This window comes from Tupaia chinensis, unplaced genomic scaffold, assembly GCF_000334495.1.
Source record: "Tupaia chinensis unplaced genomic scaffold, TupChi_1.0 Scaffold000117_2, whole genome shotgun sequence".
Lineage (NCBI taxonomy): Eukaryota > Metazoa > Chordata > Mammalia > Scandentia > Tupaiidae > Tupaia > Tupaia belangeri.
Window position 1 is genome coordinate 4721481 of NW_006159583.1, and position 27875 is coordinate 4749355.

Here is a 27875-nt window from a genome sequence, read left to right on the forward strand (position 1 = left end):
AATGAAAAGAGGCTAAATATGTAAAATATCTTACAGAATATTTGACACATAATGTGCCATAAAAGAGATGACTACATGTATAGAAGCATTTGCTAATATCGTGAATATTTTTATTGTGTTATTTTAATTTTAGTAACAGCAACAGTGAAAGTAAATGTGCCATTTGGGAGACCCAGGGTTATACAGAAGAACCAGGATCACTGTCTCCTTTACCATAGGGAATATGTGAGTGGGTTTGGGAAAGCTATGAAGATGCCCCTGTGGAGCTCATACACAGTTCCCAAGCCTACGGTAAGTTCCTGAATTCATTTATTCATGCAGGCTGGGAAAAAAAAAAGAAGTTTAATTCTTTAATAGTGGGGGAGAGTTGAATTTTGTTTTGCAGTCGAGATCTTAAAGGGAGCTAGATCATTGGCCTGAGGCCTGTGAGACAATGTTCCAGGTATTACAAAAAGGTTTTTATTGGTGTTGTATGAGTCTAAAAAATGAATACATTATATTTTGCCCAGAGAAATTAGAAAGTGTTATCAGGCCAATTGACCAGTTGGTAAGGCAGGTAGAAAAGAACATTTTAAATGGAAGCAAAAGGAAATACAGAGGCACACTATTCAATTGGTATTCCCCATGTACACAGTGGGTACACCTAGAAGGTGGTGGTAAGTAGAGTAAAGGGCTTTGTATTTCCTTGATTATTTTAAAAGATCTTTACTATTTGCTGTGAGCTGTGACGGGCACAAGGAACATAAAGAGAATAAGACGTAATTCTTCCCTGAATGATCTAGCACTCCAATATGTCAGGTTAGATATACATATATGGATGTGTTTTGTCACAGATCTCTCCAGGCTGGGGTTCAGAAATCACTTATATAATTCTCCGCTCTGTTTACTATCTGACAAACTCCCATTCATGAAATGGTGCTGGGACAATTGACAACTCTTCAGGAAGAGATCCCTGTCTCACACCATACTCAGAGTTAAGTTGCTGGTGGAATATGAACAGCAAATCCACATTTTTTCTTTGTGCATTTTTTTTTGACCATGGGTTAAAGAAGAATTTCTTAGGACACAGAACAACAACAAAAAAACACAGAGGGAATTGACTAGTTTGATTACATTAATATTAATGTGTGACAAGAAGGCAAAGTTGAGAATGGGACAATATATTTGCATTGCATGTAAGAAGCAAGTGTTGAGTCTTCAGAATAGTAATTAGGATTTGGAATAGCTAATAAATTTCTACCAATAAACAAGAGAATGACAGTGTCTTAGTTAATAAATGGAGAAAGGATCTGAGCCAAGCAATTGAACCTCATTAGGAATCAGAGAAACGTAAATGAAGGCAAAACTTAACGTCTGCCAAAAATCAGTCCAAACACTCCTTCGGGGCAGGGATGGTTCTATTTAATGTATCCCTAGCACAATAGAACTGTCCAGTAAGTGCCTATTGAATGGACCGCATTGGATTAATTAATCCCAACCATTATTTTAAAAGACTTTTAAAGACAAAGTTGTTCTGCCCACACAAAGAGTACATAAATAATCAGGAAGCTGATTTTCATAGAGAAACTGTTTGCTGAGATCACCTCTTTCATGGAAAGGAAGTAATTGGTTATATCCGGTTTATCTACTTTTTCTTGTCCCCATTCAAGACTTTTAGAGAAAAATAACCATATTTTCCCACTAGTAATGAAAACTTCCTGTGTTCTGAAAGCCAGCTCCGTTGCTGACAACGGTTCAATTGTGGTCACTGCTAACAAACTACTAATGTTCGTATTCTGGTGTGGGCAAATATTTTACAAAGTTACCCAAGTTGGTAGGCACAAGGGTACTTGACCATTTGTTAAGAGATGGGATTAAACAGTGAGTTCATAATGGAACTTAAAATAATTTTGAAATCAATGTATAGTTTTCTCATAATATGCATTTCCCATGAACTTTTTGAAAATCCCTTATATGGGGGATGGCAACATTACTCTCTTAATATGCACACTGCTCAGTTGTTTGTGATTTTTTTTCAACATACTCCATTCTCATAATAAATCTCTATTTGTGTGTGTGAGTGTGTGTGTGTGTGTTTTTGAGAGGGGCAGTATATTCAAGGTCAGTTTTATTATTCAGTTCTGTTTTGAAAAGTCCAGGTACTAGGGATTATGTGGAGCCAAAGAGAATGTTTATGTTTTTAATACTTTCCCCTGCTGTCTTGCATTCCTGAATTTATATGAGTTTTGGCGGAAACCAAAGGCGGAGGGATTTTAAGTGGGCTCAGACTAGGAGTTTAGTACAATTCTTCTTTGTTATTGTTTTAAAACTAGCTTCTTTGTTACCGAAAGTTCCTGTCCTTTCACTGATCCCACAGAACGACTTGTGTATTTCTCTCTCCATGTGACAGGATGGAATTCTAGCAATTTTCTGCTTTCTAATTCAGAAATTACTCTGTTAGTGTGTTGTGGTTCAAGAAAATTACATACAAGGATGTTTTGAGATTCACATAAAAATGTTGTAAATCAGCTCTGTGTTTGAAAAATCAGACTTTAAATAAGCACTTTTTAGAACATGGACCCAATTGGTCTGTGCCTTTAAGTTTTATAGAGCTTTTGTTTTTCTGTGGTTTTGGTGGGTTTTCTAATTTTTGTTATTGTTATTATCTTAGAAAAGTTCTCGGGAAGTAGTTGTGATTTGAAATCATGGTCTTACAACAACTGCTTCAAAACCATTAGGGTTGGTCAGGCTGTATATGGGTTGTTTCTGAGCCTGCCCGGTAGCAATGTGGACACTGCTTTTTTTGTTGCTAGGTGAAAATTTGAAAATAAGACCAAGAAGTGTGATTCTTGTTTAGAATAGAAACTTCAAAATATAATATAAAATCAAAGGACTCTTTTGGAATAGAAAAATCTAGCAATTTAAAAAAAACTCTCTCTCTCTCGCTATGTGTGTGTATATATATATATATATATATATGCGTATATTGCTCATATTATTGGTTTTATAAAAAAGCCTTTTTTGTGGTTTCTAAAACTTATCTGTCATAATACAAATTATGAGCTAATCATGTTTTGTGAGTCTTTAAAAATAAGCCATTTGTGGTGGCGAGCACCTGTAGTTCCAGCTACTTGGGAGGCTGAGAGAGGAAGATCAAGAGTTTGAGGGAGACATGATTGTGTGTTACCAACATTTTCTGAACTATGATAAATCATTTTCTCTGTAGAGAAAAAATAATCACATGATCAGACAAATAAAAATGTATATATGAGGTCATTGGAAAAGTCATGATGGATTTTCGCATAGAAAAAAACAGAAAAATACGTCCTGAATTTTCAAACGACCCGGTAGTTAATTGTTCTTACCAGAAGATAAGAGCAAAGCTATCTAACCTTCAAATAAATAAGTTTTAGCTTTTGCTTTTAGTCCACAGAAAGGAACATCTATCACTTCCATAAAAAGAATTGTATCTTCTGTTTAAGTTTTCTTTTGTCGCCACGCCAGACAAGAAGTGAAAGCATCTCACTTTCCTGTCTGTGCTCATCATCTGCTCTTTGGACGATTTTGAGAGGTAGCATTTAGACTTTCTATGAGTGAGTTGTGTTTGTTTTCCTGACTTTCTATTCCCTGACTTCAAAGATCCCAGAAAACTCTAAAGGGATGGCGGGTTTGAAGCTGTTTACGTGTGTGTGTGTGTGTGTGTGTGTGTGTGTGTGTGTGTGGGTGGGTGTTGGGGTGGGGGAAGGCTGGCTTTCCCCCAGGAGAGCAGGGCTCAGACATGATGTGGCTGTGCTCCCTTCCATCCCTCTGGAGTGCTGCCTATTGTATAATTCTGCCTTTCTAAAGGAGGCCACATCCTGTCTTTCTACTCTTGATCTACTTCTGTTTGGGGATTCATGTTTCATAGGTAAGAAATAAATCCCAAGATTTTCAGTTAGAAGAAAATCTGAAAGTTTTTTCAGTACTTTCTGGACAAAGCTATCCTAGTCCATTACCCCTGACCCAGTTTATGCCTCTTTAAGAAAATGGCAAACATGTTACCCAACTAAATTGTTGGGGCACAACTTTTACAGCCACAGTCTTACTAAAAATTACAGTAACCTGCCCTCCTTACCATTTGTCTAATTTTAACACTTGAATATAGACATTTTAATTTTCTTACATTGTGGAAAGTATATCTATGGGTACATTTATGTATTGTGTATTTCTTTAAGTAAAACTTACTAATGTGGAACATGAGAGTAATGTGATAAAGATACAGGGAATATCAAACTCAGTATATTCCAGGTGTTTATGGAGCTGATCCAGAGAAAATTGATAACCTTCATTCGTTCATTTTCCAAAACACTCAACGTGCCCCTTTATATTAATTGATGAAAACTGGCCACTTAGAACTGTTTTCTATATATTTTTAAAAGAATAATAAACAAGGCTTTTTAGCTTTCCAAATTCTGCCACCTGAAGGAGAATGAAATGAATGGTGAGAACTAATTCAATGCAGTAAATACAAATATCTTTATATTCCTTCGTTTACTTCTTGTTTGGGCAGACTGTATCACTCAGGAGTTTCCTGAAAAAAGGAAAGATCCAGTTTTTATTTTGTTTTCATGGTATAGAGCACATGCGCACACACATAAAACAGAGAAGCACCATCACAGTTCCATCAACACAGGAGCACCATCAACACAGTAGGGCCATACATAGTACCCTCCTCTCACCTGCCAGGATTTGGGCACATATACTTGTCCAGCACGTCAGTTCAACTGTGCTGAGGATTTTAACCTTCAGTGGGCCAGGTGGCTTCCAGCACTGCAGCTCAGTGTGCCATAGACTGCACCACCAGATTGAGTTGGAAAATATATGTAGAAACATACATACATATTTAATTTTTTTCCATAGGGCAGGTGTACTCCCCAGAGATAGACAGAGAGGAAAAGTGAGAAATCAAATCCCCTCCCAGGGATCATGGCCATGCCAAAAATCCATTCTCCTTTTCTGATCTTGGGCACACATGCATACACGCCCAGCACAACTCAGGCCGTCAGGTCCAGGACTCACACCACGGAGAATGGCTATGTGGGATCCAGTGCCTTAACCTCCTTTCCACCTGCTGGCTTATTTTTGAGACTTTGCTTACCTTGAGATGTTTTTATTTCTTCTATACACTCTATTAGTGGTTTAGCTGGCTTTAGAATTTTAGCACTAATTTTTCATCTAAATTAATGGGATACTAGCCTTTTTGGACTGACCCTCTAACATGGGGTTACCTAACCCCTGGGTTACAAACTGGTACCAGTCTGTGGCCTATTAGGAACAAACTGTACAGCAAGAGGTGAGTGTCAGGTGATAAGAAAAGCTTCATCTGTATTTACAGCCACTCCCCATTGCATGCATTACTGCCCAATCCCTGTCTCCTGTCAGATGAGCAGTGGCATTAGATTCTCACAGGAGTGAAAATCCTATTGTGAATTGTGCATGTGTGAGGGATCCGGGCTGCATGTTCCTTACTAGAATCTAATGCCTGATGATCTGAAGTGGAGCTGAAGTGGTGATGCTAGTGCTGGGGAATATTGAATAACATTAGCAAAGAGGTTTGACTGCACAGAGACCATAATAAATCAATCACTTGCAGACTCATCAAAGTCTGTTTTTATTTTATTTTATTTTATTTTATTTTATTTTATTTTTTTTGTGATAGAAAGAAAAAGAGGAGGGTATTTTCCATAGCATTTCACTGTGCCATAATCCTCTCGCCCCAACAATCCACTTAGCTCAGATTATAGGAGGGCACACTGTTCTTACCATGATTATGCTGTTCCAAGATCCAAATGCAGACCTTCCATGTGGCTTCAGCATCACATAGCAGTGCCCTGCCACCTGAGCTACTACGGCTGACCCCCACCCCTTTTTATTGCTTCGTATTCTTCTTTTATGGATACCATATATATCTCTCACCTTTCTGAGAAGAGCATTCTCACTTGCTCTCTGCATGGCGTTGTTGAATATAGACATTTTAATTTTCTTACATTGTGGAAAGTATATCTATGGGTACATTTATGTATTGTGTATTTCTTTAAGTAAAACTTACTAATGTGGAACATGAGAGTAATGTGATAAAGATACAGGGAATATCAAACTCAGTATATTCCAGGTGTTTATGGAGCTGATCCAGAGAAAATTGATAACCTTCATTCGTTCATTTTCCAAAACACTCAACGTGCCCCTTTATATTAATTGATGAAAACTGGCCACTCAGAACTGTTTTCTATATATTTTTAAAAGAATAATAAACAAGGCTTTTTAGCTTTCCAAATTCTGCCACCTGAAGGAGAATGAAATGAATGGTGAGAACTAATTCAATGCAGTAAATACAAATATCTTTATATTCCTTCGTTTACTTCTTGTTTGGGCAGACTGTATCACTCAGGAGTTTCCTGAAAAAAGGAAAGATCCAGTTTTTATTTTGTTTTCATGGTATAGAGCACATGCGCACACACATAAAACAGAGAAGCACCATCACAGTTCCATCAACACAGGAGCACCATCAACACAGTAGGGCCATACATAGTACCCTCCTCTCACCTGCCAGGATCTTGGGCACATATACTTGTCCAGCACGTCAGTTCAACTGTGCTGAGGATTTTAACCTTCAGTGGGCCAGGTGGCTTCCAGCACTGCAGCTCAGTGTGCCATAGACTGCACCACCAGATTGAGTTGGAAAATATATGTAGAAACATACATACATATTTAATTTTTTTCCATAGGGCAGGTGTACTCCCCAGAGATAGACAGAGAGGAAAAGTGAGAAATCAAATCCCCTCCCAGGGATCATGGCCATGCCAAAAATCCATTCTCCTTTTCTGATCTTGGGCACACATGCATACACGCCCAGCACAACTCAGGCCGTCAGGTCCAGGACTCACACCACGGAGAATGGCTATGTGGGATCCAGTGCCTTAACCTCCTTTCCACCTGCTGGCTTATTTTTGAGACTTTGCTTACCTTGAGATGTTTTTATTTCTTCTATACACTCTATTAGTGGTTTAGCTGGCTTTAGAATTTTAGCACTAATTTTTCATCTAAATTAATGGGATACTAGCCTTTTTGGACTGACCCTCTAACATGGGGTTACCTAACCCCTGGGTTACAAACTGGTACCAGTCTGTGGCCTATTAGGAACAAACTGTACAGCAAGAGGTGAGTGTCAGGTGATAAGAAAAGCTTCATCTGTATTTACAGCCACTCCCCATTGCATGCATTACTGCCCAATCCCTGTCTCCTGTCAGATGAGCAGTGGCATTAGATTCTCACAGGAGTGAAAATCCTATTGTGAATTGTGCATGTGTGAGGGATCCGGGCTGCATGTTCCTTACTAGAATCTAATGCCTGATGATCTGAAGTGGAGCTGAAGTGGTGATGCTAGTGCTGGGGAATATTGAATAACATTAGCAAAGAGGTTTGACTGCACAGAGACCATAATAAATCAATCACTTGCAGACTCATCAAAGTCTGTTTTTATTTTATTTTATTTTATTTTATTTTATTTTATTTTTTTTGTGATAGAAAGAAAAAGAGGAGGGTATTTTCCATAGCATTTCACTGTGCCATAATCCTCTCGCCCCAACAATCCACTTAGCTCAGATTATAGGAGGGCACACTGTTCTTACCATGATTATGCTGTTCCAAGATCCAAATGCAGACCTTCCATGTGGCTTCAGCATCACATAGCAGTGCCCTGCCACCTGAGCTACTACGGCTGACCCCCACCCCTTTTTATTGCTTCGTATTCTTCTTTTATGGATACCATATATATCTCTCACCTTTCTGAGAAGAGCATTCTCACTTGCTCTCTGCATGGCCTCTTTTCTTTTTTTTTGGTCCCTTTCGCCTCTATCATTGATGTCTAGTGATTGATCCCAGGCTGTCAGATCAATTTTTAGAGTGAGGTACTGAACTATATAGCTGAGGTTTTCTAACTGATAGGTTTTACTGGTGGTTGGTCAGGAAGAGAACCAGCCATTTGCGGGTTGAATTACATTTCTAAGAATCTCATTTTTCTTTGCGGCTGCTTTGTTTTTGTTTTTCAAAGAGAAGACACCTCTGACTATTTATTGTGTATAGGCTACATGGAACAATGAGAGTTGAGGAGGGGAGGGATTGTTTTTCAGAATGTACACTTTTATCTAATCCTATTGTTTTCAATATGGCGTGCTGTTCTTTCTTGTGCTTTGTGTCCTCTATTCTGGTCACTCCTTTCGTTCAAACTCTTTAAAGATTACGCATCCTATCTGGCCATTTTTACAGACCGGTCAGCTTCTCCTCTGTTTGCAGCCTTATGAACACCCTCTGTGTCTGAGGATTCCACATTTTAACCTTATGGGGCTCTATAGTAGGAATCGGCTTATTTGTGCTTTCCCCAAGCATAGGCGCTTAGTGGTCTAATACATCAGGTTTACTATTTGTTGCTCTGCTTTCCAGCTTCTGAATATTTCTTGTCCTCTCTTATGTGTCATCATTATTACCATCCTTTTCATGGGATTTTAGAAAGGAGCAAATATATATGTATGTGCTTAACTAAGTTGAGAAATATATTCAGCTTGGATAATGGCTTCCAACTGGAGCATTTTGGTAGATTAGGGAGAATTTTGTGCTTGGAGTTCCCTGGTTTCTCTCATCTTTAGGTCTCACTTGTTCTGTGCTCTTTTACCTACAACTAGAGCAATGGTGTACATTGCCTTTTTCTTCGTGAATCAACCCCAGATGTTTCAGAGAGCTCTTTCTTGTTCTCTGTATTTACTTTATTCACTATGCAGTGAATAAAGGAAGGACATTCTAATTTAAATCTTCTTTTTAAATAAATAATTTCCAACTCTATTAAAGTATTTATTGTGAGCAGTAGAAGGAGCATAAATAAAAATCTCTGAAATTAAACAAATAACAGAATGTTCCCTTACTTATGATTGTAATCAAAACATGATGATCCCAATGCCTACGTAATATGGTATTACCTTAAATCCTTGGATTAGGCAGCAGATTTGTAGACTGCTGCCCAGTAACTTAATGACTGCAATAGTCTCTAAGTAAAGTTAAAAAGAAACTGATAAAAATGTATTCCTATATTTCTTGATGAATGAAGCATAATTGAAAATTAATTTAAATCCCCAAATAGGTATGTTTAGACAGTTACAGTGTTTTTTAATTCATCTTAGGTTGACTAGAAGTCCTTGCCCAGCTGATGAATGATATAAAGTTTATATGTGCATTTATAAAATAACTTGCTACTTTATTATGCTTCATTTTTATTTGCAAAGCACAGTATATATCATCACATAAAAGTTAGATCCTGAAAAGGGTTTGGGGTTTTAGCGATGTGTCCCATTATTTTTCTGTTCTCAATTCTCTACAAATATTTTTTTCCAAGGTAAATTTGATTTGCCCTCTCAATGTCCCTAACCAGAAGGGAACCACAGAAGAAAACATTGCTGAAGACATTCATTTCCATTGCTTGCGTAGAACTGATTCACTAAGAAAATAGGAAAAGGTTAAATGAAAAACATTCTAGGGAAGTTACAAACCATATAAGGTAATGGGTGAGCCACAACTGTGGGCGTAATTTTTTTTTTTTTCTTTTCTCTCTTTCAGCAGGGAGACACATCGCCTTTTCCTCCCACTGTCCCAGACTGTCTGCGGGCTGATGTCAGGGTTGCTTCTAATGAGAGCCAAAAATGTTCCTTCTATTTAGCAGACAAGACGATCACCCACGGCTTCCTCTACCCTCCTGGTTAGTAGAACTCTTTTTTAGAGCAGTAGCTTAGAAAGCCCTCCTCAGCTGGATGTGGGCATGTGTCTTAAACATATACTCTTCACCAAAACTACCTGCTTGGGCTAAACTAGCTGCCTCACAGGCTTCCAGTGGTTGTGGGCTGGCCAGAAACAGTACAACAGCTATAATAAAGACTAATAAATTTTGCAAAGGGAACCACATATCAGCTCTAATCTGGCCCAGATGTTTAGAAAGTTCAACAGGTTTAAGTTTAATTTTAAAACTGAAGATTCTTTGGAGAGGGACACAAACATCTAAAAAAAAAAAGTGTGTGTTTTTTTTTTTTTTTCCTGCATACTGCTCAAAATAAGGTCTGCATTGAGAATGCAGCTGTGCTTGCAGAAAAATCAGGCTGGAATTCTGGCCTATCATTCAGGCTGTGTGTCCAACAGGTTTTAAACTCTGGATTAAGCAGCCAATGACTAGTATTTTTTTTTTTTTTTGATTCGGCCTCTGTTTTTGTTTTTATTTATTTATTTGTTTATTTAGAAATAATTTTAGGAATATATAAAAGCAACTGTGATTTTTTTTTTTCTAAAAATCAGCTCTTATTGTTGTCCAGCAGGAAATGTCATTTTCATGAATTTATCCATGAGCTTTTCCGCAATTTCAGCTTCTGGAGTGGGTTTACTCTCTGAGAATATCATGCACCAACTCAACTATCTTTGGAGGGGGCTGGGTGATGCCTGCATTCTTGATGTCTTCTGCTAGAAAGTACTCAATATCTCTATGTTTGGACTGTTAATAAATTTACATTAGTATGTAATAGTCATAGCCTATCATATTTTCTCTTATAGTCAGATTTAATAAGGTTCATTTCTTTTACAGCAAACAATAAAACTTCTGATAGTCAATATGATGCTTTAATTACAAGTAATTTGGTCCCTATGTATGAAGAGTTCAAAAGTAAGTATGTTTTTAAATTATTATTTTAAAATTCCTAAATAACTACCTGAATTTCCAAACTAAAACACATTTTTTTGTTGCAATTCATTCCTGTTATTAAGATGAATTTTGTTCTGTTTTGAATATAGGCACAGAAAAGATCGCTGAGATGGTTTCTTTTCAACTTACATAAATTTCGGGTGACTTATTGCTAGAATTCTGATAATTTGTTTTTAACCCTTAATTTAATGTAAAGAGCTATTCACAAACTAAGTTTTACTGACAAACACCATAAGTGAATAAATGATAAGTGTTTGTTCCCAGAGTAATAACTAAAAAGGCAGCATGTGTGTTCTGGCCATTTTTTGTTTTAGAATTATCTATTTAACTTTATTTATCATTATTATTATTTTTAAAAATTTTGCTACAGGGCACATATGTTCACTAGAGATATAGAGAGAGAGGGAAAATGAGGAAGCAAGGTGCCAGGTCCAAGACTAGAACCATGGTCAACCATGTAGGAGTCCAGTAACTTAACCACAGTGCCATCGGTTGGCCCCAGTTCTGGCCATTTCTAACATTCATTATCACAAAGCGACTCAGTACTAAGGAGGGATTGGGGGACATATTTCACTATAATTTCAAGATTGCAACTAGAGCAACAAAAAGCTGTCATCAATGTGGCTGTTCATTATTTATTTATTTATTTATTTATTTATTTATTTATTTATTTGACATAGGGTGCATGCGCTTGCCAGGCAGACAGAGAGAGACAGAGACAGAAAGCGAGAAATCACCCCTCTAGGGGGGATGGCCACGCCGCAATTCCTTCTCCTCCATTCTCCTCTTGAGATCATGGGCACGCACGCACATGTGCCCGGAGTGAGTTTTAAGCCACTGGGTCCAGGATGTGAACCGTGTTTGACTATGTGGGAGTCCAGCGACATAGCCATTACACTAACTGCTGGTCCCTGTGGCTGTTTATTTTCGTTGCATGGATTATTCGTAGAATTATCCAGTCACCACTGACAATTATTGAAACTGAATTAGATGCTATTTAAATATATTTGGCTATAATATAAACTATTTCCATGTTCACTGAAGTTAGAATTGTTTCGTTTTGTGTTGTGTTTGTTTGTTTAGACAGAGTACCTCTATGTCCTGATACTCTTGCCAGACCTCTTGTGCAGCTGAGATTTTAGGTGCCCAGTTTTTAGAGTGGGCCAGGAATTGAACCAGAGCCTCCCACGTGGCCTCAGGCTGCTAAATAACAGTGACTACCAGTGCACATTACTGTAACTTGGCCATAGGTCGATATGTTAAAATATCTTATTCTTTTTAGAAATGTGGGACTACTTCCATAGTGTTCTTCTTTCAAAATATGCCATGGAAAGAAATGGAGTAAATGTGGTTAGTGGACCAGTATTTGATTATGACTATGATGGCCATTTTGATGCTCCGAATGAAATTACAGGGTAAGTAATCTGACTTTTCTATTTAGCAATAGGGTATCATGAAGGGAAATTGCAATCTTTTAAATAAAATCTTAGTATTCTAAATATTATGTAATACGTTTAAATACCATTATTATTGTTGACCATCTTCAATCTAATCTATCTAAATATTCAACATAAAAATTATCTGGCAAAATTAAATTAATGGGCTAAGAAAAATATTTCCAAAAATTGTATTTGGAAAATTTCTAAGCTAATTGGCAAAGATAAAGTAAAGCTTTAAAAAGGTCAAGGAGATAGGGAAGATTTATGCACTATCAATAAATAAAGAACCAGTCCTACAATAAATAAAAATAATCAAATAAATACTCAGGTAAATTTCACAAAAATAATGAATGATGCATAGAAGTATCTACCAAGAGATGATGTAGATAGATTTCATATACAAAACTAGTTCTGTTCAACTGTGCATCTCATTGGTAAGTCTGGGTCATGAAAGATTTCTAAGAATTAACCTCGAACATAGTACACAGGAAGAGAGACTTTAGAGATTGTTTCATCTATCATTTCTTTTTATTATCAAAATGCAGTAAGGACTAAATTTAAGAAATGTAGTGTCTAAATGTAGATTATGTAAAGCAGTTATTTCTGGGCCAGCCTGTGGCCACGTGGTTAGGCAACTGAATCCTATGTGGCCACCTGCAGGATTTGAGTACAGGATCCAGCAGCTTTAGAAACAAGCTGGGCACATGTACATGCCCAATATGCTGAAAGGAGAGAGAAACAGAGAAGGGATTGTGGCATGATCATCCCATGGAGGATTCTTTCTCACTTTCCCTCTCTCTCCTTCTGTCTCCCTCCTCTTGGTGAGTACACATAACCTCTCCAAAAAAAATTTTTTTTTCTATTTATACCTTCCAATAAAATGACATGAATGAATTTTTCATTTTGTTCACCTTCTTACTGCAGTGTTCATTGATTCTACTCTTGACCATTTAGTACTTCAAACACACACTGTGATTCTGTGATAGCACTTAACTGCATGCTAATTACTTTTCTAAACATTTACATATACTTCATTCAATCCACAACTCTACGTTAGGTTTCATTAGCCCCAAGTTAGAGATCAGGAAACTAAATCACAAAAGGTAGGCAACATCTAAATTCTACAACTATTAACTGGTGAAGTCAGAATATAACTCAGACAGTCTGGTTCCAAATCCATGTTTTAAATCATAATGACGTATTACTGTTTACCAGGTCATACTTCTTTTAATGGACTCACACTATCTTACTTTAATTTTGCCCTCAAAACTTTTATTTTTCAATTTTCCAGAGTGCATGCGCACTTACCATGGAGAGGCAGAGAAAGAGAGGGAAAGTGAAATGCACCCCACATAGGAGATGGTCACACCACAATCCCTTCTCCATTTCTTCTTCCAGTTGGGATTTTGGGCTTGTAAACCTACATGCTGGGTGTATTTTTCAAGCTACTGGGTTCAGATCTCAAATAAAAGCACTGTCACTTTACCTCTATATAGATTTGTTCCTGTGTCTATATTGTAATTTTGATAGTACAGGGTCACCCTCACATTAATGTTGAGGAAACTCAATAAGTCACAGAATATTATGGTACATGCAAGTCCCAATAGCTACCGAGAGTACACAACTAGAGTCGGAGTCTGGGCTCCTTCATTCTCAACTTTTGCTCTATTAGAAAATGTCACCATGGAGTATAAAGTCAGTAACACGAGGAAGCACAAGAGGCAGCGTGGCATGCTCTGCTCTCCTTTGTGTGCTAACACTTCCCCATAATGCTAGGATGACCAGGCTTGGACCTCTATTATAAATCTCTGTACTGGATGTTGAAGAAAAAAAAAACACATATTCTAATACTTTGTATTTTCTATTCATTCCTTCATTTATTGTATTTTTACCAACATTTCCTTATATATAGTTATATAAAAATATTTATAATCTTTAGAAGCAAAAGTATAATATCATCGAATCTTTCCAATTATGTTTTTAGGCATGTAAACAACACCAGTGTTCCCATCCCAACACACTACTTTGTGATGTTGACAAGTTGTAAAGACAGGAGCCACACACCTGACAACTGCCCTGGGTGGTTGGATGTCCTCCCCTTCATTATCCCTCATCGCTCGACCAATATAGAGAGCTGTCCTGTGAGTATGCTTCTGGGAGAGTTGTAGAACCTGAGAAAATGATTAGTCATTGCTCACTTGGCCTTTTATAAAGCAATTCCTACTGAAATATGTTGTAAAAGTGTCTCCTGGGTAGAGTTGTAAAAAAATGAACTTCTACTTAGATGATTGATTTCTATGTAATTACTATCAACTTAACTCTGTACCTACATACATGAACATATGTTTGTATATGGTATCTCATGTATTTTATCAATATGTTTTATTTGTATTTACTAATGATAGAAAGGTAATATTTTACTAATCTTTTTATTCTGGACATAAATCTTTTCTTTGCCAAAGTTAGTACTAAATTAATATTTTCTGACTGAATATGTAAGCATAAAAATTCATCAACTTCAAGTATAAGGTCTGAAATTTTACACACACAGACACTCACACTCCCACCCCACTTTTCCCACACATACGATAAGTTAATTCAAGTAACATCTTTTTTTAACATGATGTATTAGGCCACCTCAAGATTATCTTGGGGGACCAGCAGTTAGCGTAATGACTATGTCGCTGGACTCCCATGTAGTCGACCGCGGTTCGCGTCCTGGATCCGGTGGCTTAAAACTCACTCCGGGCGCGTGTTAGTGTGTGCCCAAGATCCCGAGAGGAGAATGGAGGAGAAGGGATTGTGGCGTGGCCATCCCCCCTGGGGGGTGATTTCTCGCTTTTTGTCTCTCTGTCTGTCTTGCGAGCGCACGCGCCCTATAGTGAAAACCTCTCCAAAAAAAAAGAAAAAGATTTTCTTGGACCAAAGAAAATTATTTATCAATAGTTACTTCAAATTGCATGTGAGTTCTTTATGGGGAAAACGGTGTTCTGGAAATTGGGTTTTACTGAATTCATTCAACCAATACTTTGAGTACTTACTAAGTGAACAGTACCATGATAGAGACTCTTTAGAATATAAAAGGAATGCATGTTTCTGTCCTCAAGGAATTCACATACAACTTTGACATATTAATGAGAATAGGCACATAAGTAGATCAGATAAGAATTCTTTTAAAAATTATTAAGTTAGTGGGACCAGCACATGGCATAATGGTTATGTTGCTGGACTCCCACATCATCCACTGTGGTTCTAGTCCCAGAACCTGTGGCTTAAAACTCATGGCAGGCATGTGTGTGTGCGTGCCCAAGATCCTGAGAGTATAATGGAGGAGAAAGGATTGCAGCATGACCATCCCTTCTGGGGAGATGATTTCTTGCTTTTTGTCTCTCCATGTCTCTCTGTTTCTCTGGTGAGCCCATGTGCACAATTGCAAACATCTCTCAAAAAATAAATAAAGTTAGGATTAATTGTCAAATTCTATTAAAAGGACTTAGTGTTTTGAATTAAAAGTACATTTTCTGAATGATCAGTAAAGGTCTGATAAAATGAGGTGAGAGTAGGTTTGGGCCATAAAGGATGGGCAAAATTTGAACATCTTGAGAAGGCTAGGAAGTCTTCCATGGAGGCATGAGGCATGGAAAGGATTTGGTAACTGATTAGATGCAAGAGCAAGGGAAAAAGGAAACTCAAAGATGAAACAGAGGTTTTAAGTGTAGTTAATTAGGAAAGAGAGTGGAAAGATAGGACTGAGAACTTCTGGCAGGTAGATAGGATAGTTGGCATTGACAAGTTTGGGCATTGACATGGAAATTTCCTTAGGCTGTTAGAGCCTGGAAATCAGAGCTTAGGTTCTAGGTCAGATTGGGATTCATCTGTGTTCTTTTAAGTTTCAATAACATGACTGACTATACCAACCTTTGTGGGAGGCACTTGCATATAAGGGCCCAATACAAGAGATAGGTGGCGAAAAAGCAGGACAGATATCTTAGTGTAGGATATCAGAGGAGAAATACTTCCTAGTAGGAAAGGTGGCACTTTATCTTAATTGGATAGCTAGGGTTTGATTCAGTCTTTCAGTGACCAAAGATGGAGGGCAAATGTTAGAGGCTGAAGACTGAGTCCCTCAGAGTATATGATAAGAAGAGTTTCTTGGGACCAGCGGTTAGCATAATGGCTATGTCACTGAACTCCCATGTAGCCGACCGTGGTTAGAGTCCCAGACTCAGTGGCTTAAACTCACACTGGGCACGTGTGTGTGCGTGCCCAAGATCCTGAGAGGAGAACGGAGGAGAAGGGATTGCAGCGTGGCCATCTCCTCTGGGGGGTGATTTCTTGCTTTCTATCTTTCTGTCTCTCTCTGTCTTTCTGGCAAGTGCATGTGCCCTATAGCAAAAACCTCTCAAAAAAAAAAAAAAAAAAAAAGAAGAGTTTCTAAACTAGAAGCTATCTGGAGATGTTGAGTTAAATCTCTTCCTACTTGTCCTGTTAGTATTTTATGTAGTTGAGACAAAGATCAGCCATCATCCTTCACTTCCTTGCCCATTTGTAGATAGTGATAACTGATGTGGTGCAGCATTCTCTACCATGGAATCAGGATGGAATAGTTCTCCCTCACAGAGGTTCTAGGTAGTCATTGTGGAGTGACTTTAATGAGGACACAAAGAAGAAAGTATTTGCTACCTCTGGTCTAAGCTCTTACTTCCACTCATTAGGGCTTTTGAAAATAAATCCTTGGGTCCAGCAGGTGGTGTGATAGTTAAGGTGTTGGTCTCCCACCAAGGTCCAAGTCCCAAACCTAGTGGCTTACTTTCTCACTTTCTCTCTCTCTCTCTGTTTCTCTATGGTCAAATTAAAAAAAAATAATGATAATGATGTTGAATAAAATAATTCTTTTTAAAAAAAGGAAAATAAATCTGAAGTAGCTTTTCTGTCACTGTCTTCCCTCTTCACTTGTGTGCACTGCAACCAACATAGCTTAAAATTTAGATTTTATTTTTTGATTCTTCACACCCTAAAAATTATAATGAATAATAGACTGTAGTTAAGCCTCTTTACAAGTTGACCTCAGTGACCTTGCAGACCATGTTTAGGTCAACTAGAGTCCTTGAAATGGCATGGCCACATCTCAAGTTGTGTCCCACCTCATCATTATTGTTTGTGTTCTCTCTCCTTCTTTTTCATGTGATAAAAATTCTACTTGTACTCCAATAAAGTGCAAATAGTATGAAGCCTTTCCCGATCACCTAAAGTAAAAGTGAGCCCCCCCAAATTAATAGGGCATCATCTCTATTGAATTGGACATTATGCAAGATGTTTTGGAATTTGCTGTATAGGAATAAGGATATGACTTCTATAAAGATAATTATAAAACATAATGTGATAATTATAAAACAAACTTACCCCAAGCTATGACTGTAAGAAGGATTGTGAAGTTAATTAGTTGAGGCTGTCAATTAAATATGGAGGAAAGGAGGAGGCGGGGTCAGAGGGAGTCAAAGTGACTGAAAATGTAGGCATGACTAACCAGGAAGTATATGAGATAAACAAGTGTTTTAGAAAGTATAAATTTTCTCTTGGTGGTCTTCACTTTGAGAGACTCATAGAATATTTAGAGGAGTATCTGAGAAATAGTACAAAACTTAAAAGAAGGGGTTTTGGACTTAGATAACACAGATTTAGTTAGTAGTTTGGCCTCTGGCTAAATAATGCCAGTTTCCTTGTCTGTTATGTCTAATAAGTATTAAAATATTTATTCCCCCACTATGAGGTTGTTATTGTAAGTATTAAATGGAATAATTTATATAAGACTCTAGGAGTTTCTATAAAGTGTAAGCAAATGGTGTTTTTCAAAGTTGCCAGGTTGGGACTCTATTTGCACAGTTGGGCATAGGGGATCCAGATTCCTTAACCACCCAGCCACTGGCTGGCCCGAAAAAATCATATTTTATCATGCAGTTATATTCTAAAGTCAATATAAAGTGAGATGAAATCCCCTAAGATCAAATCACTCATAAAGTGTAGTACATATACAAACTGTTCCTTGGTAAGTCCAAATAGCCAGTATTTCCACTAGCCTTGGAACGGGCCATTGTGTTTTAAATGCCTGATTGAATAGTTGGTATTTTAGTTCATTCTCTGCTGCTTAAAAATAGGATGCCAGAAATTGGGTGATTTACAAGAAAACGAGTTTATTTAGCTCACAGTTTGGAGGTCTCGGATCCACAGGCCACATTTGCTAAAGGCCTTGTTGTTGGAGGGAACTCTCTACTAAGTCCCAAGGCAGTGCAGAGCATCACATGTCAACAAGAGGACAGGAGCTTGTCTTCCTGGGTCGGTGTATCTGTCTCATACATTTCCCTTATAAACCCACCAGGAGTTAGTCATGAGCCCCATCCTTGTGACCTTAATCCTAATCATCTCTCAAAGGTCCCACCTCTTAATCTCATTGTTAGGTTAACCTCTTATTCTCATTGTTAGATTAAGTTTTATTCTTGTAGTCTCACCACAACCAAATTTCATATAAATTTTTGAAGACATATTCAAATCATAGCACTCATCTTGCTTTAATGATCATATTATATGAAATCTCTGTACTTTGAAACATTTTAATCAGTGTGTAGAAATACTCCCACTATAAGGTTTAAAAAAACTGAGATCAATGTAGGAATGGAAGATTCACAATTCTACCTCACACTTGATTTAGTGCATTAGAGTCAATTATTTTTTTGCTTCCCTTATTTTTTCCATTTTTCTTTCCTTTTCTTTCTTTCTCTCTCTCTTTTTAAAACTCAGCTTTGCATTGTTAAATTTCTGTTAGAGGGACCAGCAGTTAGCGTAATGGCTTTGTCGCTGGACTCCCACGTGGTCGACTGTGGTTCGAGTCTTGGACCCAGTGGCTTAAACTCACGCTAGGTGCGTGTGCGTGCGTGCCCAAGATCCCGAGAGGAGAATGGAGGAGAAGGGATTGCAGCGTGGCCATCCTCCCTGGGGGGTGATTTCTCGCTTTCTGTCTCTCCGTCTCTCTCTGTCTTTCTGGCGATACATGCACCCTATAGCAAGGATCTCTCCAAAAAAAAAAAAATTAAAATTCCTGTTAGATAAATTAAAATGTAGTTGTGAGTCTGAGTGTTTATCATTAATGTAAATTACTCAGCAGATACTGGAAAATGAAGACATGGAAACTGGAAGGGAAATTAAAACAGTAGATGTAGATGATATTAAATTGAGGAAATGAAATAAAATCTCCAAAGGAGAGAAAATAAAAAGAACAGATCCTAATATCAAATTGAGGAAAATGTCTGTATTTCCAGGATGGGAAGTAGTAGGATCAGTTAGGAACAGGGGATGTCACTACACAAGGAAGTGTTAATAGAGTGATGGATGACAAAGAAGGAATTTTCTGAAGCTTGGACAAATCAGCTAAGTCAAAGACCTGAAGAAACCCTATTGAGTCAGATTATCCTTTTTAAAATTTTTTTACTTTTTACTTTATTTTTTACCTTTAATTACTGTGTATCATTACAGCATACCAAATGAATTTTCACACTCTGAATACACTGTATATTGGTTTAGTCAAAGATAGTATTATACAGATTATTTTCAACAGATAATTTTCTATTTTTGTGTCCTTAAAATGTATTGTTTCTTTATTTTTCCAATTGATTCCCTCTCTTACCCTCCCCCATTTCTCACCCTCCTCCCACACTGTTGCTAGTCTATATTGCTCTCCATGCTTTTATACCTTCCAATATTTCAGTTTCTGTCACAGAGTGCTGACATTCAGTATGTATCAAGTGGGGACATACAGTGCTACTCTTTCATAGTCTGGCTTTCTTCACTTAGCAGTAAATCTTCCACATTTATCCTCTTTCTATCAAATGCCAGCATCTCACTGTTTTTTTTTTTTTTTTTTTTTTTGGAGAGATTTTCACTGTAGGGCGCGTGCGCTCGCCAGACAGACAGAGAGAGACATAGAGACAGAAAGTGAGAAATCACCCCCCAGGGGGGATGGTCACGCCGCAATCCCTTCTCCTCCATTCTCCTCTTGGGATCTTGGGCACGCACGCACACACGCCCGGCGTGAGTTTTAAGCCACTGGGTCCGGGACACGAACCGCGGTCGACTACGTGGGAGTCCAGCGACATAGCCCTTACGCTAACTGCTGGTTCCCCTCACTGGTTTTTTGACTGAGCAGTTCCCTTAGTGTATATGTGCCACACTTTTTCAATCCATTCATCTGTTCATTGATGTTCGGGTTGGTTCCATGTCTTAACAATTGTGAACAATGCTACAATGAACATGAATATGCAAGTGTTTTTCTGACTGAGTGTATTCCTATCCTTTGGGTAGATACCCAGGAGTGGAATTGCTGGATTATATGGTTAGGCCATCCTTGACATAGCAGCTGCACTGCTGTAGTAGCAGTGATACCTAGACTAGTGGATAAGGAGGGAGAATAAGAAAGGGGTTAGGAAATACTGCCACAGATATTGCCCCCTAAAACTGACAAAGTGGATTGTATTTTGGGGGTATAAGATACATATATAATAATGTTTACAATATAATATGTTATATATTTATGTACGTGTATAATCTATATAATATGCCATAAAGTACAGCACATAATTTTATGTATGCAGAAATGATTCTAAGGCTTTTTTAACATCAGGTAAGTCACTTGCACCAACCAATCTGGACAGAAGCCAGCTGTGGATAAATATTTAAATGTATTGTTTGAATATACTATATAAATATATTTACACTGTATAGATACATATATTATATATAATATTTGTATAAACATATATTATGCACTATATTATTATAAATGGTATAATCAAACCACCTATTGTATAAATAACCATATATAAATAACTATAAATTTAAATATAGCTCATAAAAATGAAATATATGCAAATATACTACTAATGTGGTACTAATGTACTAAATGTACTACACCTAGAGTTATGCACACCTGGTTCTGTACAGATGGGTTGGTGCAGGTGACTTACCTGGTATTACAAAGAGTCGGTATTATCTTTGCATTCATATAGTTATATGTTGTCCTTTATGCTCATTTAACTGCAGTTTTAAGAGGGAAGTATGCCAAGTGTTCAGTAAACATTCAACTGGATTAGTAATTAAGTCAGGAGAGAGAGAGTTATATATACCAAGTGGGAAGAACTTTATGAAAGAAGGGATCAGAACTATGAAATGGTGCTGAAATGTGAAATAGTAAAGGCAGGAAAAAAAGACTCTGAGTTAGATTCCCATGGAAAGAATAGTAGCTTGCCGGCAGACGCCGACACACCACATACTTCTTTTCTTTTTAAAAATTAATTAATTAATTAATTAATTAATTTTTAATATACATTCAGTGACATTGTTTAGCTTATGAAGTGAACATTTCAATATATGAACATTTCTCCCCAGTCCAGTTGATCAAAATATTTTCAACAGATTACACCACACCTCCCCATCCCGTCAATGCTCTGCCTCTTCTAAAAAATTAACCTTGTCCTGAATCTCACACAGAAAATGCTCCAGCGATTAGGACCAAAAAGCAATTTCCTCTTCCACTTACTTAGGTTGCCTATTTTAAGCCTGCCTTTTTAAAACAAAAGTAAATCATTGTCCTGAAGTCAAATCAGAGTAATTAAAACACACTCATATATTGCGTTGTCAGGAATGTCAGGACGTATTTTGCATAGAAAAACAGAAAAAAAAAATACATGATGAGTTTTCTGACAACCCAATAAATAAACTTTGAAACTTTCTTATATTTTTTAAATTTCACTAAAAATTAGCAATATTATATGAATATCAGAAAATTAATGAAGAACAAAGAATGTCACAAAAACCCATGGTTCTAAATTATTGACCTATCTTTTTTATTACATAGCGAAACCTTGGTAAAAGCTAAATGGCTAAGAAATATCTGAAAAGATACTGAATTACAATAATACCCAAGACAGTAAAACTTCAATAGGCACAAAACATTATTTCACATCTGTGGTTTGGCAAAGATATGGGGCAATTAAGATGATCTTCCATGACCTAGGAAGAGGTAAATTGGTTTAAACACTTTGAGAAGTGCTAGGTTTAATATCTTTAAAGTTAAAAATGAAGGTACTCTATGGCCTAACAATTTCATTTATATATCCTAGAATCTCATGCTCTTAAACAAAAGAAGCATATGGCAACTTATTAATTACAGTATTATTTGTAATATCTGATCAATGTGGTAATTTAAAAAATATTATGTTTAAATGAGAGAAGATCACAAACTACAACTGAAAGCAAATTATTTAACAAACTCTAGATATAACATTATGAATAGATTAAAAACATAATACTGAATGCAAAAGTAATTGGAGATTACCACTTATAATAACTTACATAAATTTGAAAATTAATAGACAATACTACATATGGTATATACACTACATGTTCATCTTTTATGTGCAATGAATGTTTTTTAAAAAGGATTAGATTCACACTGGCTCAATATTTAGACCTCAGCAGAGGATCACTTGGGACTTAACCTCATTGGCAATTTTTTAAAAATTTCATATCTGAAGTAAATATAAAATGGCACAATTTTATGACTGTCATGGTCTATGTTTGTCATAGTACACTTTGTACTGTTGGTTTTATTTAGATAAAAAACAAGATATAATGATCAAATTATGATTTAATTTATAAAATTTACAGGAAAAGCTTCTATTTCATTTATTTGTTTATTCATGGACACAATAATTGTATATATTTATGAGTTCTAGTGTGATATTTTGATACTTGTACACAATGTGTGATAATAAAATGAAGATATTTAGGATATCCATCACTTCAAATGTTTTATTATTTCCTTCTGTTGGGAACATTTAAAATCCCCTCTTTTAAGTATTTTTCAATATATAGTCAATTTTTAAAATTATTTAGTTATTTAATGTTATGTGTTATTATTTACTATTTAATTTGACCAGTGAGAGACAGAGAGAGAAAGGGATACTGAGAAAGCAAGGTGCCAGGTCTAGGACTTGAACCATGGTCAGCCATGTGGGAGTCAAGCACCTCAACCACCACGCCACCTGCCAGCCCCCCTGCAATGTATTATTGTTATTACTGTCACTTTATTGTGCTATGGAAAACTAGAACTTATTCCTCCTAACTGTATTTTCTACCTATTAACCAACCCCTCTCTATTCTCTCTGCTCTCTCTCCTTTCCAGCCTTTGGTAACTACAATTCTACTCTGAAAAAAAGACAAATCCTGAGTAGTAAAAAATATTCTTGTTAATAATAAATGATATCCTGTGAAAAACAGTCCTGTATTTCTTTCTTTCTTTCTTTTTCAGAAAGATAAACAAGAAGACCTTTGGATTGAAGAAAGATTTAAAGCACACATTGCCCGGGTCCGGGACGTAGAACTTCTTACTGGACTTGACTTTTTTCAGGAAAAAGTACAGCCTCTTTCTGAAATTTTGCAGCTAAAGACATATTTACCCACATTTGAAACCATTATTTAACTTGATATGTAAAATAATTTGGTAAAGTGTAATTTTTTTTGTTGTTGGCGAATCATAAAATAAAGTTTTCTATTTTTCCTTAAGTCCACTAAAAGCCATATATTATAAACTTCTCTCTTTCATTTCTGTGAATTATTTTAAAGTTACTTTTATTTTTGCACAGAGATTGTGCTATGTTTTACTTTTCTCGTTATTATTATTACTTCATTCATAATATCTGACTATGTTTTCTGCCAAACATTATCTAAACAAAAGGAAAAAAAAAGAGAAACAGGCTCGCCTGATTCAGTAGAAATCTAGTCAATTCTACATTGGTTTTGTCTTTAAACTTTTTATATATGGCAACTAGGCAATATTTATTAAAATTAAAGATGCACATGCCTTTCACTCAATAATTTTACATGTAAAAACTGTCCCAACAGATGTACTTTGCATGAATGTGTGAAGATATAATCTCTAATGGTAGCAAAGACCAGAAAACAATGTAAATGACAGATTAGGTAAATTATGAAATTTGTTTAAATAAACAATGGAATACTGTTCACCTCTGCAAGGAAAGAAGTATTAATAGAATTGTATCTTGAATGTACAGCTATCGTTAATGAAAAAGAAAGTGGTGGGACAGTGTGTATAATATGTTGTCACATTTCAGGGACTTTTTAGGGATCCTTTTATGTAAAGGGCCAGGTAGTGAATTTTTAGGCCATACAGTCTCTGTTACAACTACTCAACTTTTCTTTTGCATCAAGGAAGCAGCCATAGGTAATATGTAAATAAGAATGAGAATGGCTGTATTCGAACAGAACTTTATTTGCAAAAACAGACAGAGAACTGTATTTGACTTCAAAGCTGTAGTTGGTCAATCCCTGATTAATATAACAAATTCTGGTTGGGGAGGCAAGAATGATCGCAAGGAGGGCAAGAGAGCGAACGTTTTAGAGAAAGTTTTTATGTTGTACGTTTTGTACTGCCTCAAGTTTTCTTTTCTTTTTTTCTTTTTTTTTTTAAATAAAACTCTGCACACATATTTCTTTAATTTCTCAAAATGTAATTATGAACCAGAAAGATCCCAGTACTTACTCAAGGGACAATGCTGTTGTAAAATTTTTTGATTGTCAGATTGATGATGTTTCAGATTCTTCTCTGATGTGAAGATGAGTTCATCCAGGGACAGAGGCTTAGCTGATGATGAAAAATCTTGTGACTCAAGCTGCAAGGAAAATAAATTCTATTGTTTACTAATTCTACTAGGATCGCAATTGAATTGTGGTTATTAATTAGAACGAGATGAAATGTTAGCTTAGTGCCACGGGAGTTTTTTTACATGCTTTCTTCACTTGTAGAATTTAATTAAAATGTATGCAGTGCTAAATGTACAATACAGAGAAACTTCAAGACAAGACAAATAGGAAAGTATTTCCAGAGATAAGGCAATGATTTTTATACCTCATATATAGATGGAATCCCTTCAACCAATGTTCTCCTGTTCCACCATATTCTGTAAACTAAATAAGATCACTCAGAATTTAGATTAAAACATGGTTACAACCTTCAGCTGAGTTTAACTTTGGGTGCCCAAAGTACTGCATTTTTCTGAAAAATGCTAGATTGTTTTCTGCTACAAATCAAATGAGTGCTTGGTATAGAAATAAAAAGTTCCATCAGGGAATAATTACAGTACGGAGATAGTACAACGTTATTCATTTCTTTTGTATACTCATGATTCCATTAAATAGACGCTGTATGTGTAAAATCATTTGGAAGGATTGAATGCCAGTGATTTAATGGGTCAGGGAATTACAGGAGATTCGTGATTCCTACTTTATTGCTCTCAGGATGTACTCTATATTTTACAATGATCTTATTTTATTGTAAAAATCTGGAAATGTAAATTTAAAAGTTTGTTATTCAGAAAGAATATTAACTATTCAGAAGATTTTTGCAAGAATAGTACAGTCTTACTCTTCACTCAGCGTCATCAGTTGCAGTATCACTATGTATATTTATATGTATATCTTTCCCCCTACATTTCTGAGAGTCCATTGTAGTCATTACGTCCATTCCCCCCAATACTTCAGTGTGTATTTTCTAAGCTCAAGGACGTTTAGCACACAGTCAGGAAATTCAATGTTGATTCAATACTATGATTTACACTCCTATCAAATTTTTCTCATGTTTTCAAATATTTCCTTTATGGTATTTTCTTTTCTGATCCAGGATCTGAAACAGAACCATTCATTGCATTTAATTTCCGTGTTCCGTTGCTCTTTTGTAATATGCAACAGATCCTTAGCCTTTAACAAGTACTATTGATATTTTTAAAGCAGGCAAGTCATTTAGTTTGTAGGCTGTCCCTCAGCATGGGTTTGTCTGACATTCCTCATTATTGGGTTCACAGTGTGCGTTTTTGGCAGTAATATTACCCTAGTGATATTTGTCCTCAGTGCTTCATGTCTGGAAGCACTTGATGTTTGTGTCATTTCTGGTCAAATTTGAACACTCAGTTAGGTGGGCTTTCACCAGACTTCTCTTCTGTGAAAATAGTATTTTTTTCCTTTGTAATTTGTAAGTTCTTTGCGGACGAATACTTGACACCCTATGCCTATCCCACATGTCATTAAATTTTTACCCATTGGCTTTAGTGTGCACTAATAATCCTTCCAATTCACTTTTTCCTGTGATGGTTGGAGGGTGGTGATTTTTCTTCTACATTTTTTTTAGCCTTCTACTGTAAGTATAAATTTTCTCTTATTTATTTATTTATTTATTTTTAAATTCTCTCTTCTTTCTTTTGGTAGAGATGTTTGCCTTAGGATGTATGCACTCACTGGAGAGAGACAGAGACAGTGAGAGGGAAAGTGAGAAATCTTCCCCCAGGGGGATGGCCCTGCCGGAATTCCTTATCCTCCATTCTCCTCCCCAGATCTTGGGCATGCTCGTACACATGTCCAGCATGGGTTTCAAGCCACCAGGTCCAGGACTTGAACTGTGGTCAACCATGTGGGAGTCAAGAGACATAACCACTAGTCCATTTGATGGCCCGATATTCTTTTAATTTATTTATTATTTGTTGTCTTTGTAGACTCATGGCTCTTTTTTTATTCCAATGCATTAAAATACATCATAAACATTTATTTTGGTATTAGATTATCCGAGTTTTGCTCACAGGAGCTTTTTAAAAGAAAATAATTTATTTGATTTTATTTATTGTAATAATAATTATTTCTTAATTTGACCAGAGAAAGACAGAGAAAAGGAAAGTGAGAAAGCAAGCCACCAGGTCTGGGACTTGAACAGCAGTCAGCCGAGAGGGAGTCCAGCATCCTAACCATTATGTCATCTGCCAGCCACCACAGGAGCTCCTAATTTTTTCATGTGTCCTTTTGACCTATACCTATCACTTTTTGAGTAGTTTCTCATTTTCTAGTGTTTCAGGCTCATCTTGTACTGTCCCTCACTGACTCTGAAATTGATCATTTCTCTCAGGAGTCCTGGTTCCATTTAAGGGGCCCTCGAGCTTTCATTGCTTCTGGGATATCACTGCTTTGAGGCCCTTTCAGTTAACAAAAATAGAACCTATATGTACATCTGTCAATATCTCTGTATCTCCATCTCTGTTTATGTTCATAGCATGAAAAAGAATTAGTTCAATTATCACTCAGTACTGTATGATTTTTACTAACCCTTTTCCATTTTATAATTGTATTTCCCTTTTCCAACAATGAATGAGAAACTATTTCCCAAACCATCCATATATTTACTCATTTGCTCAGTCCTATAATACATAGAGGGTAGGAATTACTAACCAATACCCCAGAGAGAAACAATTCTGCTAAACAGAATCAAAGAAAAGTTGGGTCAGATTGATGGCATACCTTTAACACCTTGTGCAAGAGATATTGGATCTATCTAGAAGATTGCAGGTTCAGTTCCACAGTGGATGTGCACACTCAGGGTGCCTGCACCCATAATGCAGGCTGGGGAGGCTGGAGGTGAGGGAATCCCAGGAGGGGCCTCTTGAGGGTCCTTCTCTCTGTGTGTGTGTCTCAGTCTCAGGAAAGAAAGAAATTTTAAAAATATATATATTTCCAGTTTTTTGTGTCCCTAGGCTAGGAACTTGTAGTCAGAAAACTACATTAGAAAATTACTTGGATTCATT

General features: G+C 36.6%; 1 protein-coding gene across 2 annotated transcripts in view; it reads left to right on the forward strand.

The window, feature by feature from the left end:
• Positions 1 to 23764, forward strand: part of ENPP3 (ectonucleotide pyrophosphatase/phosphodiesterase 3) — a 100075-nt gene extending 76311 nt beyond the window's left edge. For both annotated transcript variants that reach the window (XM_006144301.3, XM_027770234.1), the window contains 6 exons: positions 134 to 291; positions 9622 to 9760; positions 10631 to 10708; positions 12030 to 12162; positions 14171 to 14327; positions 23546 to 23764. In XM_006144301.3, coding sequence (XP_006144363.1) covers positions 134 to 291; positions 9622 to 9760; positions 10631 to 10708; positions 12030 to 12162; positions 14171 to 14327; positions 23546 to 23716 — 836 coding nt within the window. In that variant the 3' untranslated portion in view covers positions 23717 to 23764. The remainder of the gene's footprint in view (positions 1 to 133; positions 292 to 9621; positions 9761 to 10630; positions 10709 to 12029; positions 12163 to 14170; positions 14328 to 23545) is intronic.
• The last annotated feature ends 4111 nt before the right edge of the window (positions 23765 to 27875 follow it).